The 18,493-nt window shown below is 39.5% G+C and overlaps 3 protein-coding genes across 4 annotated transcripts; 1 reads left to right on the top strand and 2 right to left on the bottom strand.

Moving 5' to 3' along the window:
* Positions 1-1,545: 1,545 nt before the first annotated feature.
* On the top strand, positions 1,546-6,483 carry LOC105684973 (probable cytochrome P450 4aa1). Of its 2 annotated transcripts, none has more exons than XM_048659252.1 (7): positions 1,546-1,720; positions 3,257-3,425; positions 3,528-3,908; positions 4,048-4,114; positions 4,894-5,441; positions 5,543-5,722; positions 5,833-6,483. In XM_048659252.1, exons 1-7 carry the CDS (start codon positions 1,691-1,693, stop codon positions 6,027-6,029), a joined length of 1,572 nt encoding a protein of 523 aa, XP_048515209.1. In that variant the 5' UTR covers positions 1,546-1,690; the 3' UTR covers positions 6,030-6,483. The 2 variants fall into 2 exon arrangements, with proteins under 2 accessions (XP_048515209.1, XP_012254155.2); XM_012398732.2 differs by lacking the exon at positions 1,546-1,720 and adding an exon at positions 1,837-2,466.
* A 149-nt stretch (positions 6,484-6,632) lies between these two features.
* Positions 6,633-10,012, bottom strand: LOC105684963 (methyl farnesoate epoxidase-like). The gene is made up of 8 exons (XM_012398722.2): positions 9,348-10,012; positions 8,949-9,246; positions 8,667-8,855; positions 8,401-8,587; positions 8,174-8,297; positions 7,902-8,082; positions 7,554-7,813; positions 6,633-7,465 (listed from the first exon to the last, which is right to left on the bottom strand). The coding sequence occupies exons 1-8, from the start codon at positions 9,430-9,432 to the stop codon at positions 7,287-7,289; spliced, it is 1,503 nt and encodes a 500-aa protein (XP_012254145.2). The 5' UTR covers positions 9,433-10,012; the 3' UTR covers positions 6,633-7,286.
* Positions 10,013-10,174: 162 nt separating this feature from the next.
* On the bottom strand, positions 10,175-13,128 carry LOC125501988. Its single transcript, XM_048659253.1, has 5 exons — positions 12,470-13,128; positions 12,305-12,365; positions 12,066-12,190; positions 11,602-11,954; positions 10,175-11,529 (listed from the first exon to the last, which is right to left on the bottom strand). Exons 1-5 carry the CDS (start codon positions 12,479-12,481, stop codon positions 11,205-11,207), a joined length of 876 nt encoding a protein of 291 aa, XP_048515210.1. The 5' UTR covers positions 12,482-13,128; the 3' UTR covers positions 10,175-11,204.
* Positions 13,129-18,493: the final 5,365 nt, after the last annotated feature.

Consider the following 18,493-nt stretch of genomic DNA (forward strand, 5'->3'; position numbering starts at 1 on the left):
CGTGCTTATAGTTTTCATAAAAGACACTGTTATTTTCATACAACACCTTGCTCACCTCCTACTCGTTTTGCTGTGGCGCCTACAATTATGGTCTATGCATATACACGGCAGTATTATGATCCCAGTTATCCTTTGAGAGCCGAATCAAGAGCCAAACATCTTTCCCGTACCTTCAATCAGAAGCAGTAAGATTCTCCTCGCTCCCATTTACCTCTTAGATCCTCTTTAGTCCGCTATCAAACTTTTAGTGCGGCAAGAAATTTCGACAGGTGCACCCAAACTTTCTGCCGGTGCTTTATATTAAATTTTTACCAACATTTTTTTACCTCATCTATCCATTACCAGTCTGATTTCAAATTATCCATATTTTACCCTAAGAATATATTTTTCTCTCGATTGACGTCTGAATGCCCGGTAGAAATTTGTTTTTTATTTTCCAAAAATTGTATAAAAAATTTGATGAATCTTTATAATGCTCGTTGAATACTGAGCAGGAATTAAAATCCGATCGTTATTCCATAAATGATTAGTGTACTATGATCGTTAACAAATTCTTGCTAGCTGTTTCATTAGAATCAGATATTATTCTCAATCGGATGAGGTAAACTGACAGGTATTGAAAATGTATAAGACGGTCATCAAAATTTTTTCATCAAAAAGCTAAAAAAGGGAACAAAAAGAAAAAGAAAAACACCTCAGAGTTTAGAGTTGACCGTTAATCCAAATTTACCTCATGCAAATTGGCACATGGTTATTTAAACGTCAAAGAATCAATCTATCATCGTCAGGAACCAAGTTATTTAAATCGAAATCAATTGAAAAAGAATCAAAAAAAAAAATAAAATATTGTAATACGCGCAAATGTGATATCTTCATTGTGGTTTTTTTTTTCTAAATATTTTTAGTCTCTCGCTAAAAAAAAGAAAGAAAAAAAAATAACAAAGAATTCGACGAAGCTAGATCCGATAATAATTGAAGCATGAAATCAAACGCGGAAGTCAAGGTCAAAATTATTGAGCGTTGTACCAAGTTGCTTCAATTAGCCGGGTACAGACCGTGCGTCTTCCAAGGTGACTCGAGGTTGCAACCGTCTCCTTCGAACGCGTCGACTTCTGGATCGTACGGAGATAAATGATGAAAAAAATAATCACAGAAATTCGACAGCCCAGCGATCACGCGCGTCGAGCAACGAACGATATTTCCTCGTCGATTTCACGCGTGTATACGGATGTCAAATCGAAACGGCAAGAAAAAAAAAAAGAAAAAAATACCATTCAACCAACGGCGACACACGAATGTACGTACATAAGAAAAACGAACGGTCCTCCCCACTGTTATGGGGACCACCGCTGATGGCGTGAAGTGCATGGAGATGTGCCGACAATATTAAAAGACAATAGGTGGCACAGGTATGCCGATAGGCGATATTCGGAACGAGTATAGGTACATCGATACACCTGCTGTACAATAAACTAGCGCGCGCACATCTTAACAGTGTCATCTTAATTGAGCGTTAATTTATCGAACTAGTTAATCGGGATGGTTGAAAAATCGAAGTAGAATAAAATAAAGACAATGACAAAAAATAACTGAACAATTTCGTGAGTTCGACGTTTTCTTTTTTCTTCTCTCTCTATTTTACGCCGTCAATTGATATGGTGCGTAGTCGTTCGCTGTATGGAATACGTGCATGAAGTACGTTTGGGATACACGCTCATCGGTATGATAATTTTGAAAGGTTCGAAAAAAGTGATGGATTATAAAAATTTTTCAATACAACTTCCCAACCCGACGCGAAAAGGAAATAGAAAAAACGCTTATCAATTACAATCGCTCGTTCCGCGGCCGTTAATTATCGCAAATTTAAAACATCTCGGAGGATTTTGAACCGATAGATTTTTTTTTTCACTATTTCCTCTTCTCCTTGTTTTTTTTCAGGATTATTTTCAACCACACCGGATAATGGTCCAGTAAATTATTCTCACCCATCGTTGAGGGGGGTGTGTATACACGTAACGTGTATATATATATAATTTTGTGATTTTTTTTTTTACGCAAGTATATCGATGGAGGGGCGATATATAAAAGTTTGAGGCATCCGCGTGGTGGAATCAGAAGTGGCGGCACGTGTATCACAGTAGCATGGGTTATTTTGTAATTGTTAATAAATAATAATATAGAAAGAAGGAGAAAAGAAAAATAATTTTCGATCAACTAAAAGTTCTCTTACTTTTATCATAAACGTATTCAATTATGTCGTATTCGATTCGCGGTATTCGTTACAAGTGACGTACGAAAAAAAAAAAAACGAAAATATTAAAAAAAAAAATAAAGGAAAAAGAAACGATATAAACGAACTGATTTATATTATTCGACGTATATATATATATTATAGAATCGTAGATTTCTGTTAAAGGAAAAGACGAGAGAGAGAAAATAAGAAGAATGAAAAATATGTTGTACAACGTGAGTGCTGTATAAACACATTAAATAAATATAGATCATTTTCTTATCGAGAGAAAGTAAGAAATCAATATAAAAAAAAAATATAAAGTGGAGGTTTAACGATCCGAATTAAGGATGATCGATATACCGTGCACTGTATGCGTATGCGTATCGGTGAAGGTGGTGGGATTATATTTGTCGAGAAAATTGTTTTCCCAAAACTTTTCGTTTACTTTTTATTCAATCGTTTTTTTTTTTTTTTTTTTTTTTTTTTTTTTTTGTTTCTCTTCCTACCTGATCGAGGCAAGTGCAATTGCTATAAATAAATTTCACGCCCGTACCGAGCGTAGTTATTGGTATTCCGCGAGCTCTTCATTCTTCCTTGTAAATTTATCGTCACGACTTTTTCCTGGATCGAAATAACACATCGTCTACATCGTTGTATCGAATTCGTTGACGAAAAAAGATGTGAAATTTTTATCGTCCATCAAAATCAATTGGAACGTCAAATGTGTAACAAGTTTTCGATAATCGCGCGCAGATTACGCAACGATTAAACACTTCTAAAATCAAGTCACTCGGTCAAGTTTGTAGTTTGTTTTTTTTTTTTCTTTTTTTTTATTAAAAGTTGTTGGGTTACAGATAAAAATAAGATCACCCTGAGGATATCCAGTTTTTTTTCGATCAATATTCAAATCAGCCGATCGATTCGTAAATTTTTATTACATCACAATATTAACGAAGGAATGAATGAAACGAAACGAGGGATAAATCAACACGGAATTTTATTAACTCGGTTGTATACTTACAGTGGGAATTCAGCCAGGGTGACGTTTGGGCGATCGCGGCGGTATTCGCGATATTTTACGCGATCTACTCGTTGAACGATTATTTCAGGATCGTCAGATTCGTATTGACTTTGGGCGGTCCGCCGACTATCCCGTTGATAGGAAATGCCTACATAGTTGCCGACGAAACACGTGAGTCCACAGAGATCGTAGTATAAAAATGAAAACAAACAAAACGGAAGGACGTAAACACCCGGTTTATATTCACCTGTTTTCTGTCTCGCTCGTTACCAGTGATGCACCAAATGTCGCACACCGCCTACAACCAATACGGTCCGATATTCAGAATTTGGATGACAGCCTTTCCGGCGGTGGTGTTATTCGAACCCGCTGACATTCAGGTGGTGTTGAGCAGCAGCAAACACCTGAAAAAGACCTTCATTTACCGTATGCTTCACAATTTTATTGGCGACGGATTGATAACCAGCGAATCGGATCGATGGAAGACCCACAGGAAGCTCCTTCAGCCGGCGTTTCATCTTCAGATATTAGAGAGATTCACAAATTCATTCGCCGAGTGCGCCGATCACCTGGTAAACCAAATCGATAATTCCGTTAAGGAGAACGTCAACCTTACGAAATTCGTCAACGATTCCGTAATTAATATTCTAAACGGTGAGCGTTACGCTACGTCTTTTCAAAGATTGCGATTGAAAGGAAATGAAAAAAAAAAAAAACAAGAAATATTTATCCATTATATATTAAAAAAAAAATCAAAAAAAAAAAAAAAAAATCAATCAAAAATTATTCGCAGAAACTGTACTCGGGGTGACATTGGCGTCGAAGAAATTGAAGAAGGAGGACGAATCACCCTTCCGTAAGTAAGTAAATATCCCGCTTGATTTAGATCGTGCGAAGAGAGTTTTTTTCGTTTTTTTTTTAAATTTTCTGGGGAAGCGATTTTCTTCTAATTATATCGTTATTATTGTATTAAGACGACCTCGTTTCGTCATTCCGGTGATGACGGTTTGTCGCATTTTTAGTCCGTGTAACGTAGGTAAGACGTTAGGGTCCCCGTATACCCACACACCTATTATGTTACAATTATTTCGTAATAACTTTTCGCTAAATCTGAAGCTCACGTAGGTACGGTGATACAATAACCTGCATTAGGAATGCGATCGCGCTTACACTTTCCAACGGGTTATTCCCGACGACGCGTGTCGGTCGGTCCGAAAATTAAAGAAATGAAAGAGAAAAAATTCTAAGGGAAAATAACGAGAAAGAAGAATAAAAATAGAAGAATGAGAAAGAAAATAACAATTTAGCTAAATGAATGAATAAATAATTCGGAGCAACGATAAAGTCGCGACAAAATAGACGTGTATATTCACATGGGACGTACGGACTTTCACTCCATGGTTATAACAGAGGCGGTACGTGAGCTTACGGTAATCTGGGACAGTGTCGTAATTTTGGAACACCTCGAAGTCCACTCTTACATGACAATACGGGTGAAAATATCGGAGTAGAAAAAAAATATCAAAGAGGAGAGTGGAGAGATGGAGATAGACAGATAGAGAGAGAGAGAGAGAAAAAAAGCGAACTCGCGGTCTACCGGAATCGCAGGTGAAAAATTTTGCGGTAAATTTTCTTTCAGGGGTCAGGTAATAGCGCCTTACCGCATAGTTCACCCTTGGCTACTGGTGAACTGGATATACGACAAGACCGCCTACGGACAACAGGAGAACGCTCATCAGGCTGAGCTTTTCGACATATGCAGAAAAATGATCGGCGAAAAACGGGAAGCGATGAGAAAACGTAGGTCGACCATCCTCGACGAGGATCGCGGCGACGACGACGCGACGAGGAAGACCTCGCTCTTGGAATTCATGGTCGAAGTAAGCGAGAAAAATCCAACCTTCGACGAGAACGACATCATCAACGAATGCTGCACCTTCATGCTGGCCGGTCAGGATTCCGTGGGTTCGGCGGTTGCCATAACAATTTTCCTGCTCGCCGCAAACCCCGAATGGCAGAACAAATGCGTACGAGAACTGACGGAAATATTCGGCGACGACCCCCGATCCCCGAACATCAAGGATCTCAAGGACATGCGATGCCTCGAGATGTGCATCAAGGAATCCCTGAGGTTGTACCCCAGCGTTCCGGCGTTCGCCAGAAAATTGGGGGAAGACACGAGAGTCGGTTGGTAACTTTGAAAAAAAAGCAAAAAAAAAAAAAAAAAAAAAACGGAGATACGAAATTCGCATCTCATTTTTGCTGTCTCCTTACGTCGAAAATTCCAGGCAAACACGTGATTCCGGCCGGTTGCGACGTCTTCGTTTCGCCCTACGCGACGCACAGATTGCCACATCATTTTCCGGATCCGCACACGTTCAATCCCGCGAGGTTCGATCCTCAATCGTCGGAAAAGAGACACCCTTACGCCTACATACCGTTCAGCGCCGGGCCGAGAAACTGCATAGGTAAATTGCTGCGATTGGTTTCTTTTTTTTATTATTTTTTCTTCCAGCTTCTGAAAAAGTTGAAAAACCGCGAGTCGTCGTTCGTAACGGACGATACGAATTGTTTGCAGGATACAAATTCGCAATGCTGGAGATGAAAGCGATGATCAGCGCGATACTGAGAAAGTTTCAGCTACACCCGGTACCGGGGAAGGAGGAAATTCGGCCAAAATTCCGACTGACCTTGAGGATCCAGGGTGGCCTGTGGGTCAACTTCAAAACGAGACCGGTATCGGTAACGAGCGAAATTTCGAACGACGCCATTTAGCGCACAGTGATATTTACTAATATTTTTTTTATATATATTGTGTGTACATATATATATATATATATATATATGACTCGTACGATAGTAAACCCGTAGAAGGTGCACAGTAATTAGATATATACATATTATGTATAGTATTGGAAAATGAAGAGGGAGGTATTTTATTGTAACGTCATTAGAATGTTTGAATGGTTGTTGTTGTTTTTTTTTTTTTACGTATGGTGTGGGAATTGAAAATTTATTCCCGTACAGCTGAGCAAATGTTGCGTGGTACATATTACGTACATACACATATATTTATATATATATATATATGTATGTGTGTGTGTACGTATACATATGTGCGTGTATTATTATCGGTGCTTCGGTATCACGTATGTCTCTACTACTTACCTATTTATATTCGGAAAGGATAAGTGTACAGTAAATAATAATTGAAAGTATTTCTGCGTAATTCTTCTTTCTACGCGTATATTTTCATCCCATCTATATGTATATTTATAGCACAACAGATCGCGGGTACATATATAAACGCGAATGTCTAGCTGCGATATCGAATGGAAAATAGAGAGAATTTCGATGCGAGGTAAAAAAAATTAGCATAAAGTTAAAAAGTACGCGTCGCGTTAATTTACATGGGTATCACCGATTTGATTGCCTTCCAATCGCGAACGAGGACTGACGATGATAAATACGGCCTTGTCTCGCGCGGGACGATCCGAGAAATCGTTTCTGTTCAATATCGTTTTCTCTGGCTCACGTGTCGTTCCCCACGATACGTGGTGTAACTAAATTTGAATTGTAATTAGTTAGTTACTTGAAACGGGTGGTATATATATTCGCGATTATTGCCAATTTCGCAACCATCCGAACGACTCCACCGTATAATACTCCGTATATTAACAGTATCATTTTTATGATGAATTTTTTACGAAACGTATTAATTAACAGTTTTTTATTCAACCGAGAGCACGGGACGGGATCCGGTAATCGTATAATGTGCATCAAATGACATGCCTATTAACAGCACGTAAAATCGTGAAAAACTTACCATCGACATCCATATTCAGTTATTTACTTGATTATTAATTCTCCTTTTATATCAGCTCTAAAAACCCACCAGAGTTCGGCCAATTTCGGCGTTACATTTATTCGTCTATCCTAATTTCTCCGAACGTCCATTCGCCTATATTCCTCGTCGAATTTGGCTTCGCTAACGAACGAGATCAGACGCGCTACCCGACGCTAAAGTATTCGTCACCTGATTACGGCGACCGCGTTGAAATTCGGCGGTGAAATCGTGAATCCGTTGACGCCGTCCAGGGAGGGTATAGTTTCGCCGTGGGGTGATTCGAATCGGAATTTTTGCAGCAGGCAACTGAGGAAAAGGAACAAACTGTTCCTCGCCAATTTTTCGCCCGGACATTTTCTGCGCCCTGAAATGTAGCGATATTAGAATTTGAAAATAAATTTTCGGAGGAATCGGGGAGAAGTCGAAAAAATAATGAAAAAGGAAAACCGTACCCGCGCTGAACGACATGACCCAGGGATCGTTTTGGAAGTTACCATTTTCGTCCAAGAATCTTTCGGGTCGAAAATTTTCCGGATCACCCCAGTGGGATTTGTCGTTGTGCACGCTGTGCAGATTCGGCAGTATTACGTAATTCTTCTTTATCTCGTAACCCAGGAGCTCGGTGTCCGCCATCGCCCGATGAGGTATGGTCGTAGGGCCGACGTTCGAAAGTCTGAATACCTCCGCGATCGTAGCGTTCAAATACGGCATCCTTGAAACGTTTGTATTGATTGCGAAAAAATTCAGTTTTTTTATTTTATTTTATTTTTTTTTCTATAAAGAAAGAATCCACGTTTCACCTATTTTGCATTTCCAACGTGGGCGGCGAATCCCTGCCGATCACTCGGTCGATTTCCTCGTGTATTTTTTCCTGAACCGTTTGATTAGCTACCAGGTAGAGTAGCCCGAAACCTACAGTGTTACTCGTAGTCTCAACGCCGGCCGTGAAAAGATCCTTGACGAGAGCGATCAGCTGGGGTTCTGAAAAAATTGGACCAAATTTTCTGAATCTCATTTTTCGTACGAGTCGCATCACCTCCGTTACACCTTCGCGAAGTTAAAACGCGCGTACCGTTGAACGATGACTCAGAATTCGGTGGTTGCGATTCGATTTCCGCAAGGTAAGCGTCTATCAGATCTCTGGGCTCTTCGGTCGATCCTTTTTTACGCGAAATTTTATGCTCGGCGACGAATTTCTTTCGATGTTATGGAAATGGAGAAGAAAAAAATTAATGAATATACGATTAAGATATCGTATGATAAAATGAAGGAAAAAAAAATTACGCAGAATATTCTTACTCCGAAAAAATCCCACAGTCTGTTCTGGCGTTCGTTTCTAGCGTTGAATCCGGAATAAACGGGAATGAGGTATCTCAAAAATGGAAAATAAGTTATGATTCCCCCCGAGACGTCCGAGTCCTTAAAAACGTCGTCTATCGTCTGCAACATTTCCTCGAGCCCAGCGTCTTCCTTTTCCTGATCGTACCTGGTAAACGCGAAGAGAAAGTTTTTTTTTTTTTCTCAAATCAATTAAACCGGAAGTCGTTCCGATCCGAATCGTTCACCTTATACCGGAGGTCAGACACCAGAGACTGTTGAGCACAGCGACGGTGGCGATTTTGTTCACGTTTCGAATAGTTCGCGATTTTGATTTTCTTTCTATAATTTTGACCAACGTCAGAGCCTCGTCGACGATCATGTTCTCCATGGTCCTTTTCCCGAAGCCGAATTCCCTCAGATTTTTCACGGCGAATCTGTCGTTGGGGGCAAAGAAAAAAAAAAAAATATACAAAAAGTTCGTTGATAGCGCGAAGACTAAGGCGAACCATCGGGCGATGATCGCCCACCTTCTCTGCTCCTTCCAGATCGTCCCGTCCGTGAATATGACGCCCCTACGGACGCCCTGTGTCCTGTGACGGAATATAAATCCGTCCGGACGTCCGTCGAATTCCTCCCTGTTCAGAATTTCCGTGACAGCTTCTTTCCCCGAGACGATTATCATCGGCTCGGAGAGACCCAATTTCAGGCCGACGATCGCCCCGTACGATTCGGCCAGTCTGTTCCACGCTCTGTAGTGGAATTTCGTCTCCTCGACGAGACGTTTGAGGTCGAGTATGTTGCCCACCAACGGCAGGCCCCTAGGGCCTACGGTGAAAAAAAAGATTCGTCATGGTTCGATTTGAAGAAAAAAAAAAAACAAACACTCTGTTTTCATTTCTCGCACCGTAGCACCCGTATCATTTTACCTGGCGGAAAACGTCCCCTCCCTTTCCGCCCGGTTATTAATTTTATCCCGAGGGCTATCAGGAGGCAGGTAACGGCCAACCACATGTCGAACTTGTCGTGATTTTCTTCCCTTTCTTCTCGCGCCACGTCGCTATCACTTTTTCCTTTTTGTTTTTTTTTTTTTTTTTATCCTCAGAGTCGAAGGTGCGTTTTATTTACCACACGTTTCGAACACGCGGAGTCACACGAGGGGAAGGTATATACACTCGAATGAATTTATTTCGATTGTTTAGCATATGAAAATATTCCTGGGTTAATCTAGTCGGTAAATAATCTTATACGTTTGAGATTAATCGCGAACGAATCAAGATTTTCAATTAATGGAAAAAGAGATTAAAAATTCTTTTCCGCAACATGCCATCCGGGGGTTAAGAAAAAAGGTCACAGATTTATGAATAAGCTGGATTCATAAGCGTCACACAGCGAATTAATTATTGTTATTTAACGTCGTGTGGAGCAAAAAAAAAAAATGAAAAAAAAATAATCACTTGGTAAACAATTAAGATATATAATTACCTCGCGATTATCATATTATAATTGATGAATAAATCGTAGTTCTAGTTTCGAGTAAATAAACGTGTGTACAGTGTGCGTATACATATTTTTAAGTATGTATACCGATCTCACAAGGTACGTACGTCCGGACTAAAACTGCAACTGAAGTTCGATAAATTTCTCACCTGCGGCTGCTGCGAAATAAAACTTTCCTTCTAACGGGACATCGCGCTCCACGGTGCAGCACCGGTTTACGAACCCGCGGGATGATCGCGTTCCGCAACGGGAACCGTATATCTGCGCTCCGAAGCGTATCGATTTTGCGAAAGGACGACAAAATGCGGACGAAGAACGAGAAAATAACGCGTCACGGTTTCCGGTTCTCAAGTCCCGAAAGTAATAGAAATTTTTCACATTTTCACAAACCATTGTTACCCAACTATATTTACATCAGGTTTGTATACTTATGCCGTATATATATATATAAGTAAAAAAGTGGTCGCAAGTTTGCTCAAGTAAAAGCTGCAGACGCGTTGTCGAGAGTTCATTGAGAGGCCATTGACGGACGACCTGAATAACCATTTTGTAAAATAAGCAATCGTTGAGAGTCCTTGAGGAATCGTTACCGCGTAGTAGGTATACCACACGATATACGGAACCCATTAGCCAACGAATTTGCCAAAGTGAAATCGCGCGATATCGGTAATAATAGTAACAATATTAATGATTACAAAAGGTGTCGATTCTACATCAACGGTAATTATTTATTGCCAATTCGTATGATTTGTAAAAAAAAAAACTAAATTTTCCCGCTCCTTTTTCTTCCTTTCTCACCGCCCGGTCGTACACCTCATGAATTAGATCGCTCAGGACTTGGTCCGTCCAAAAAAGTTTCACGATTTTTCGATCCGTTTTTCAAGGAAGGAACTCGCCTGGTTCGCGGCGACGCTGATCTTCCGGGATACGGTGAAGCCAAGGAGCTCCCTGATCCTGGCGTACGATGTGATGTTCGCGTGGAGATGAATTCATCGATTCTGAGCGATGATCTCAAATCGATCGAAATTCGACCACGCCCACGATCATCCGTTGGAAAAATCCTTGAATTGATATCGCGACTGATTAAAATTCTGCAGAGATGAAGGCAATTTAATTAAAGAATTTCTGTTATTTTAATATATTCGTTTAATGCTCGTCTCTAATTCTATTATAACACAATCTTTAACATAATCAAACTTAACGATGACGTTACTTTACGATTACTATTATTAATATTATTGTTATCAACGTTTTCTTTATTTCTGTCGGAGTAACGAGAACTGGGATTATAAAATTATGCCATAGATTGCGTAGCGCACGATGAAAGCGATAGCGATTTTAACAGAAATTAAATTGATATCGTAAAAATTCGAAGCTCCTGATGTGTCTACGACGCGTCCGTTCTCGTCCACTCTATAGGGGATCTCTTTGAATTTATCCCTCCACTTTTCGTTACTCCTTATGGGATATCCGTTGGTTTTCTCTCGCAGAAATCCAGTTTGATCGACGGTCTCCTGCCTACGAGTATTCGTTTTGAACGATATCGTTTTTTCCAACGGACGTAACTCCGGTTCTCCATCCCCGTCGAATTCCCCGTCCACGACGGTGTCCCTGAAAAGCGAAACGAAGAGTAAAATTTCGCACCGAATTCGTTTGCGACCTCCGAATTTCTTTCGTCCTTACGGTCCAACTTTATCCCGACCGGATCGATCGTCTATCGGAAAAGTCGCCTCGTGACCGATGTGCGGTATCGACGGTAAATTCGGAATAACTGGCGACGAATTATCACCGCTCATTTCGTTGCGGGAAGAAACTTCGATTTCGTCGGAGAAATAACGGCGAGTGTTGAAATTCTTTTCCAAAGGATCGGACGGATTTTTCGGGTTGAAATTTTTCTTGTCGGGATAATTATCCCGGACGTGCTCTATGCGGGGATGATTTTTTTTAACGCCAGGATTTTCCTCGTCGATGTGAATTGTCTCGATCACGCAACCCGCGCCTCTTTTTTGCCGCGTTATCGACATCTTCGTCTCTTCCTGCGGGAAATTTGGAGGAGTTTAGTCGATTCTTTTTGTTTTTTTTGTTGTTTTTTTCACGTTTTTTTAATGCTTTGATTTCGATGGCTGTTTTTGAGAGGGGAATCGTACGTTTGTATTGTGCTTTTCAACTTCGAAATTTTTCGGACCGAGGATCTTGACGTTCTCGTCGAAGCAACGGACCATTTTATGGCGGGTGAAAGGCTCCGATCTCTTGGGTTTGTCTCCTCCCAGCTCAACGGTTGCGGAAAAATGAGAGTTAGACAGTTCGTTAAAATATACGATGAGTGAATTATATCGAAATTTTTCTGCCAGGAAAAAAGGATCAGCTCTTGCGGTTCTTAACTTACCTTCAAATTGAAAACTGGACGAACAGCTCAATATCACCGTAGATACGATTACAACGCATTTCTGGAACAGTTGGTTCAAATTTCCTTGATGATTGTCTCTTTTATCTTATTTTTCAACTATTACAAGGGTTATTAGTTTCATTATTATCGTAATTCTTTAATTACCTGTAGATTCATTACAGTCTTCTTCGATCAGCGGAGTTGGTAACCGATTTCTTTGAGAGATCTCGACTCACTAAACGGTCTGCTTACCTTAGCTGGGTTTATAAAGTCTTCTGTAATTCACGGATCAATGAATCCTAGTGATTTCATCAATTTCATGCTTTCAGTTTCTGCATTTAGGTAATATCTTATTGTTAGATCACAACGAACGCATCGATTTATCGCAATCTATATATATTTAAACCAACGTATGTACATCTCATCGGCATGGATTTTTCGATCCGAATGAACGATAGATCGTTGTGTTGCAATAACCTTGCATTGGATACTGGGTTCAAAATATGAATATCTTCGATGGAAATACAGAGTTCAAGAAATCGGATGACTTGTGAATTCGTACTGAAACCGCTGGTAATTGGGTAATTTGATGAGAAACCGCCGTTCACTAAGATTGCAATAAGGGAGATTCTTAGACCTCGACTTCGATCAGCTTTCTGAAAAAAAGGTAGAAATACAAATATCAAGAGTAGAAAATCAACATGAGTATAACTGTAATTATTGTAGTCTGTAGTCTTTGCAAATTTTTCGATGCCTTTGGATGCATTTTTCAGAGTGACGAACACAGAAGACTATAGTCTTTGAAATTTTTCGCGTCCAAAAACGTGCAAAGACTATAGTCTTTGGTGTTTTTCGCGTCCAAAAATGTGCAAAGAGTATAGTCTTTGGTGTTTTTCGCGTCCAAAAATGTGCAAAGACTACAGTCTTTGGTGTTTTTCGCGTCCAAAAATGTGCAAAGACTATAGTCTTTGGTGTTTTTCGCGTCCAAAAATGTGCAAAGACTATAGTCTTTGGTGTTTTTCGCGTCCAAAAATGTGCAAAGACTATAGTCTTTGGTGTTTTTCGCGTCCAAAAATGTGCAAAGACTATAGTCTTTGGTGTTTTTCGCGTCCAAAAATGTGCAAAGACTATAGTCTTTGGTGTTTTTCGCGTCCAAAAATGTGCAAAGACTATAGTCTTTGGTGTTTTTCGCGTCCAAAAATGTGCAAAGACTACAGTCTTTGGTGTTTTTCGCGTCCAAAAATGTGCAAAGACTACAGTCTTTGGTGTTTTTCGCGTCCAAAAATGTGCAAAGACTATAGTCTTTGGTGTTTTTCGCGTCCAAAAATGTGCAAAGACTATAGTCTTTGGTGTTTTTCGCGTCCAAAAATGTGCGAAGACTACAGTCTTTGGTGTTTTTCGCGTCCAAAAATGTGCGAAGACTACAGTCTTTGGTGTTTTTCGCGTCCAAAAATGTGCGAAGACTACAGTCTTTGGTGTTTTTCGCGTCCAAAAATGTGCAAAGACTACAGTCTTTGGTGTTTTTCGCGTCCAAAAATGTGCAAAGACTACAGTCTTTGGTGTTTTTCGCGTCCAAAAATGTGCGAAGACTACAGTCTTTGGTGTTTTTCGCGTCCAAAAATGTGCGAAGACTACAGTCTTTGGTGTTTTTCGCGTCCAAAAATGTGCGAAGACTACAGTCTTTGGTGTTTTTCGCGTCCAAAAATGTGCAAAGACTATAGTCTTTGGTGTTTTTCGCGTCCAAAAATGTGCGAAGACTACAGTCTTTGGTGTTTTTCGCGTCCAAAAATGTGCGAAGACTACAGTCTTTGGTGTTTTTCGCGTCCAAAAATGTGCGAAGACTACAGTCTTTGGTGTTTTTCGCGTCCAAAAATGTGCAAAGACTATAGTCTTTGGTGTTTTTCGCGTCCAAAAATGTGCAAAGACTATAGTCTTTGGTGTTTTTCGCGTCCAAAAATGTGCAAAGACTATAGTCTTTGGTATTTTTCGCGTCCAAAAATGTGCAAAGACTATAGTCTTTGGTGTTTTTCGCGTCCAAAAATGTGCAAAGAGTATAGTCTTTGGTGTTTTTCGCGTCCAAAAATGTGCAAAGACTACAGTCTTTGGTGTTTTTCGCGTCCAAAAACACCAAAGACTATAGTCTTTGGTGTTTTTCGCGTCCAAAAATGTGCAAAGACTATAGTCTTTGGTGTTTTTCGCGTTCAAAAATGTGCAAAGACTATAGTCTTTGGTGTTTTTCGCGTCCAAAAATGTGCGAAGACTACAGTCTTTGGTGTTTTTCGCGTCCAAAAATGTGCAAAGACTATAGTCTTTGGTGTTTTTCGCGTCCAAAAATGTGCAAAGACTATAGTCTTTGGTGTTTTTCGCGTCCAAAAATGTGCAAAGACTATAGTCTTTGGTGTTTTTAGCGTCCAAAAATGTGCAAAGACTATAGTCTTTGGTGTTTTTCGCGTCCAAAAATGTGCAAAGACTATAGTCTTTAATGTTTTTTCTGTCCAAAAATGTTCAAAGACCATAGTCTTTGGTGTTTTTCGCGTCCAAAAATGTGCAAAGACTACAGTCTTTGGTGTTTTTCGCGTCCAAAAATGTGCAAAGACTATAGTCTTTGGTGTTTTTCGCGTCCAAAAATGTGCAAAGACCATAGTCTTTGGTGTTTTTCGCGTCCAAAAATGTGCAAAGACCACAGTCTTTGGTGTTTTTCGCGTCCAAAAATGTGCAAAGACTACAGTCTTTGGTGTTTTTCGCGTCCAAAAATGTGCAAAGACTACAGTCTTTGGTGTTTTTCGCGTCCAAAAATGTGCAAAGACTATAGTCTTTGGTGTTTTTCGCGTCCAAAAATGTGCAAAGACTATAGTCTTTGGTGTTTTTCGCGTCCAAAAATGTGCAAAGACCATAGTCTTTGGTGTTTTTCGCGTCCAAAAATGTGCAAAGACTATAGTCTTTGGTGTTTTTCGCGTCCAAAAATGTGCAAAGACTATAGTCTTTGGTGTTTTTAGCGTCCAAAAATGTGCAAAGACTATAGTCTTTGGTGTTTTTCGCGTCCAAAAATGTGCAAAGACTATAGTCTTTGGTGTTTTTCGCGTCCAAAAATGTGCAAAGACCATAGTCTTTGGTGTTTTTAGCGTCCAAAAATGTGCAAAGACTATAGTCTTTGGTGTTTTTCGCGTCCAAAAATGTGCAAAGACCATAGTCTTTGGTGTTTTTCGCGTCCAAAAATGTGCAAAGACTATAGTCTTTGGTGTTTTTCGCGTCCAAAAATGTGCAAAGACTATAGTCTTTGGTGTTTTTCGCGTCCAAAAATGTGCAAAGACTGTAGTCTTTGGTGTTTTTCGCGTCCAAAAATGTGCAAAGACCATAGTCTTTGGTGTTTTTCGCGTCCAAAAATGTGCAAAGACTATAGTCTTTGGTGTTTTTAGCGTCCAAAAATGTGCAAAGACTATAGTCTTTGGTGTTTTTCGCGTCCAAAAATGTGCAAAGACTATAGTCTTTGGTGTTTTTCGCGTCCAAAAATGTGCAAAGACCATAGTCTTTGGTGTTTTTAGCGTCCAAAAATGTGCAAAGACTATAGTCTTTGGTGTTTTTCGCGTCCAAAAATGTGCAAAGACTATAGTCTTTAATGTTTTTTCTGTCCAAAAATGTTCAAAGACCATAGTCTTTGGTGTTTTTCGCGTCCAAAAATGTGCAAAGACTATAGTCTTTGGTGTTTTCAGCGTCCAAAAATGTGCAAAGACTATAGTCTTTGGTGTTTTTCGCGTCCAAAAATGTGCAAAGACTATAGTCTTTAATGTTTTTTCTGTCCAAAAATGTTCAAAGACCATAGTCTTTGGTGTTTTTCGCGTCCAAAAATGTGCAAAGACTACAGTCTTTGGTGTTTTTCGCGTCCAAAAATGTGCAAATACTATAGTCTTTGGTGTTTTTCGCGTCCAAAAATGTGCAAAGACCATAGTCTTTGGTGTTTTTCGCGTCCAAAAATGTGCAAAGACTACAGTCTTTGGTGTTTTTCGCGTCCAAAAATGTGCAAAGACTACAGTCTTTGGTGTTTTTCGCGTCCAAAAATGTGCAAAGACTACAGTCTTTGGTGTTTTTCGCGTCCAAAAATGTGCAAAGACTATAGTCTTTGGTGTTTTTCGCGTCCAAAAATGTGCAAAGACTATAGTCTTTGGTGTTTTTCGCGTCCAAAAATGTGCAAAGACTATAGTCTTTGGTGTTTTTAGCGTCCAAAAATGTGCAAAGACTATAGTCTTTGGTGTTTTTCGCGTCCAAAAATGTGCAAAGACTATAGTCTTTAATGTTTTTTCTGTCCAAAAATGTTCAAAGACTATAGTCTTTGGTGTTTTTCGCGTTCAAAAATGTGCAAAAACTATAGTCTTTGGTGTTTTTTGCATCCAAAAATGTGCAAAGACTATAGTCTTTGGTGTTTTTTGCGTCCAAAAATGTGCAAAGACTATAGTCTTTGGTGTTTTTCGCGTCCAAAAATGTGCAAAGACTATAGTCCTTGGTGTTTTTCGCGTCCAAAAATGTGCAAAGACTATAGTCTTTGGTGTTTTTCGCGTCCAAAAATGTGCAAAGACTATAGTCTTTGGTGTTTTTCGCGTCCAAAAATGTGCAAAGACTATAGTCTTTGGTGTTTTTCGCGTCCAAAAATGTGCAAAGACCATAGTCTTTGGTGTTTTTCGCGTCCAAAAATGTGCAAAGACTATAGTCTTTGGTGTTTTTCGCGTCCAAAAATGTGCAAAGACTATAGTCTTTGGTGTTTTTAGCGTCCAAAAATGTGCAAAGACTATAGTCTTTGGTGTTTTTCGCGTCCAAAAATGTGCAAAGACTATAGTCTTTAATGTTTTTTCTGTCCAAAAATGTTCAAAGACTATAGTCTTTGGTGTTTTTCGCGTCCAAAAATGTGCAAAGACTATAGTCTTTGGTGTTTCTCGCGTTCAAAAATGTGCAAAGACTATAGTCCTTGGTGTTTTTCGCGTCCAAAAATGTGCAAAGACTATAGTCCTTGGTGTTTTTCGCGTCCAAAAATGTGCAAAGACTATAGTCTTTGGTGTTTTTCGCGTTTAAAAATGTGCAAAGACTATAGTCTTTGGTGTTTTTCGCGTCCAAAAATGTGCAAAGACTATAGTCTTTGGTGTTTTTCGCGTCCAAAAATGTGCAAAGACTATAGTCTTTGGTGTTTTTCGCGTCCAAAAATGTGCAAAGACTATAGTCTTTAATGTTTTTTCTGTCCAAAAATGTTCAAAGACTATAGTCTTTGGTGTTTTTCGCGTCCAAAAATGTGCAAAGACTATAGTCTTTGGTGTTTCTCGCGTTCAAAAATGTGCAAAGACTATAGTCCTTGGTGTTTTTCGCGTCCAAAAATGTGCAAAGACTATAGTCCTTGGTGTTTTTCGCGTCCAAAAATGTGCAAAGACTATAGTCTTTGGTGTTTTTCGCGTTTAAAAATGTGCAAAGACTATAGTCTTTGGTGTTTTTCGCGTCCAAAAATGTGCAAAGACTATAGTCTTTGGTGTTTTTCGCGTCCAAAAATGTGCAAAGACTATAGTCTTTGGTGTTTTTCGCGTCCAAAAATGTGCAAAGACTATAGTCTTTGGTGTTTTTCGCGTTCAAAAATGTGCAAAGACTATAGTCTTTGGTGTTTTTCGCGTTCAAAAATGTGCAAAGACTATAGTCTTTGGTGTTTTTCGCGTCCAAAAATGTGCAAAGACCATAGTCTTTGGTGTTTTTCGCGTCCAAAAATGTGCAAAGACTATAGTCTTTGGTGTTTTTCGCGTCCAAAAATGTGCAAAGACTATAGTCTTTGGTGTTTTTAGCGTCCAAAAATGTGCAAAGACTATAGTCTTTGGTGTTTTTCGCGTCCAAAAATGTGCAAAGACTATAGTCTTTAATGTTTTTTCTGTCCAAAAATGTTCAAAGACTATAGTCTTTGGTGTTTTTCGCGTTCAAAAATGTGCAAAAACTATAGTCTTTGGTGTTTTTTGCATCCAAAAATGTGCAAAGACTATAGTCTTTGGTGTTTTTTGCGTCCAAAAATGTGCAAAGACTATAGTCTTTGGTGTTTTTCGCGTCCAAAAATGTGCAAAGACTATAGTCCTTGGTGTTTTTCGCGTCCAAAAATGTGCAAAGACTATAGTCTTTGGTGTTTTTCGCGTCCAAAAATGTGCAAAGACTATAGTCTTTGGTGTTTTTCGC

The sequence above is a fragment of the Athalia rosae genome, chromosome 8, assembly GCF_917208135.1.
Source record: "Athalia rosae chromosome 8, iyAthRosa1.1, whole genome shotgun sequence".
Taxonomy (NCBI): domain Eukaryota; kingdom Metazoa; phylum Arthropoda; class Insecta; order Hymenoptera; family Athaliidae; genus Athalia; species Athalia rosae.

What these genes read in the sequence shown, in the direction of transcription:
- LOC105684973 (XM_048659252.1), top strand. Translation starts at nt 1,691, where the DNA reads ATGAAGTACGTTTGGGATACACGCTCATCG. An exon ending in GACGAATCACCCTTCCGTAA is followed by an intron (nt 4,115 to 4,893) that starts GTAAGTAAATAT and finishes ATTTTCTTTCAG; the next exon opens with GGGTCAGGTAATAGCGCCTT. An exon ending in CGGGCCGAGAAACTGCATAG is followed by an intron (nt 5,723 to 5,832) that starts GTAAATTGCTGC and finishes AATTGTTTGCAG; the next exon opens with GATACAAATTCGCAATGCTG.
- LOC125501988 (XM_048659253.1), bottom strand. An exon ending in GTCCAGTTTTCAATTTGAAG is followed by an intron (nt 12,191 to 12,304) that starts GTAAGTTAAGAA and finishes CCGCAACCGTTG; the next exon opens with AGCTGGGAGGAGACAAACCC. An exon ending in GGTCGGGATAAAGTTGGACC is followed by an intron (nt 11,530 to 11,601) that starts GTAAGGACGAAA and finishes TTCGCTTTTCAG; the next exon opens with GGACACCGTCGTGGACGGGG.
- LOC105684963 (XM_012398722.2), bottom strand. Translation starts at nt 9,432, where the DNA reads ATGTGGTTGGCCGTTACCTGCCTCCTGATAGCCCTCGGGATAAAATTA. An exon ending in GAGGGGACGTTTTCCGCCAG is followed by an intron (nt 9,247 to 9,347) that starts GTAAAATGATAC and finishes TTTTCACCGTAG; the next exon opens with GCCCTAGGGGCCTGCCGTTG. An exon ending in TGTCTGACCTCCGGTATAAG is followed by an intron (nt 8,588 to 8,666) that starts GTGAACGATTCG and finishes CGCGTTTACCAG; the next exon opens with GTACGATCAGGAAAAGGAAG.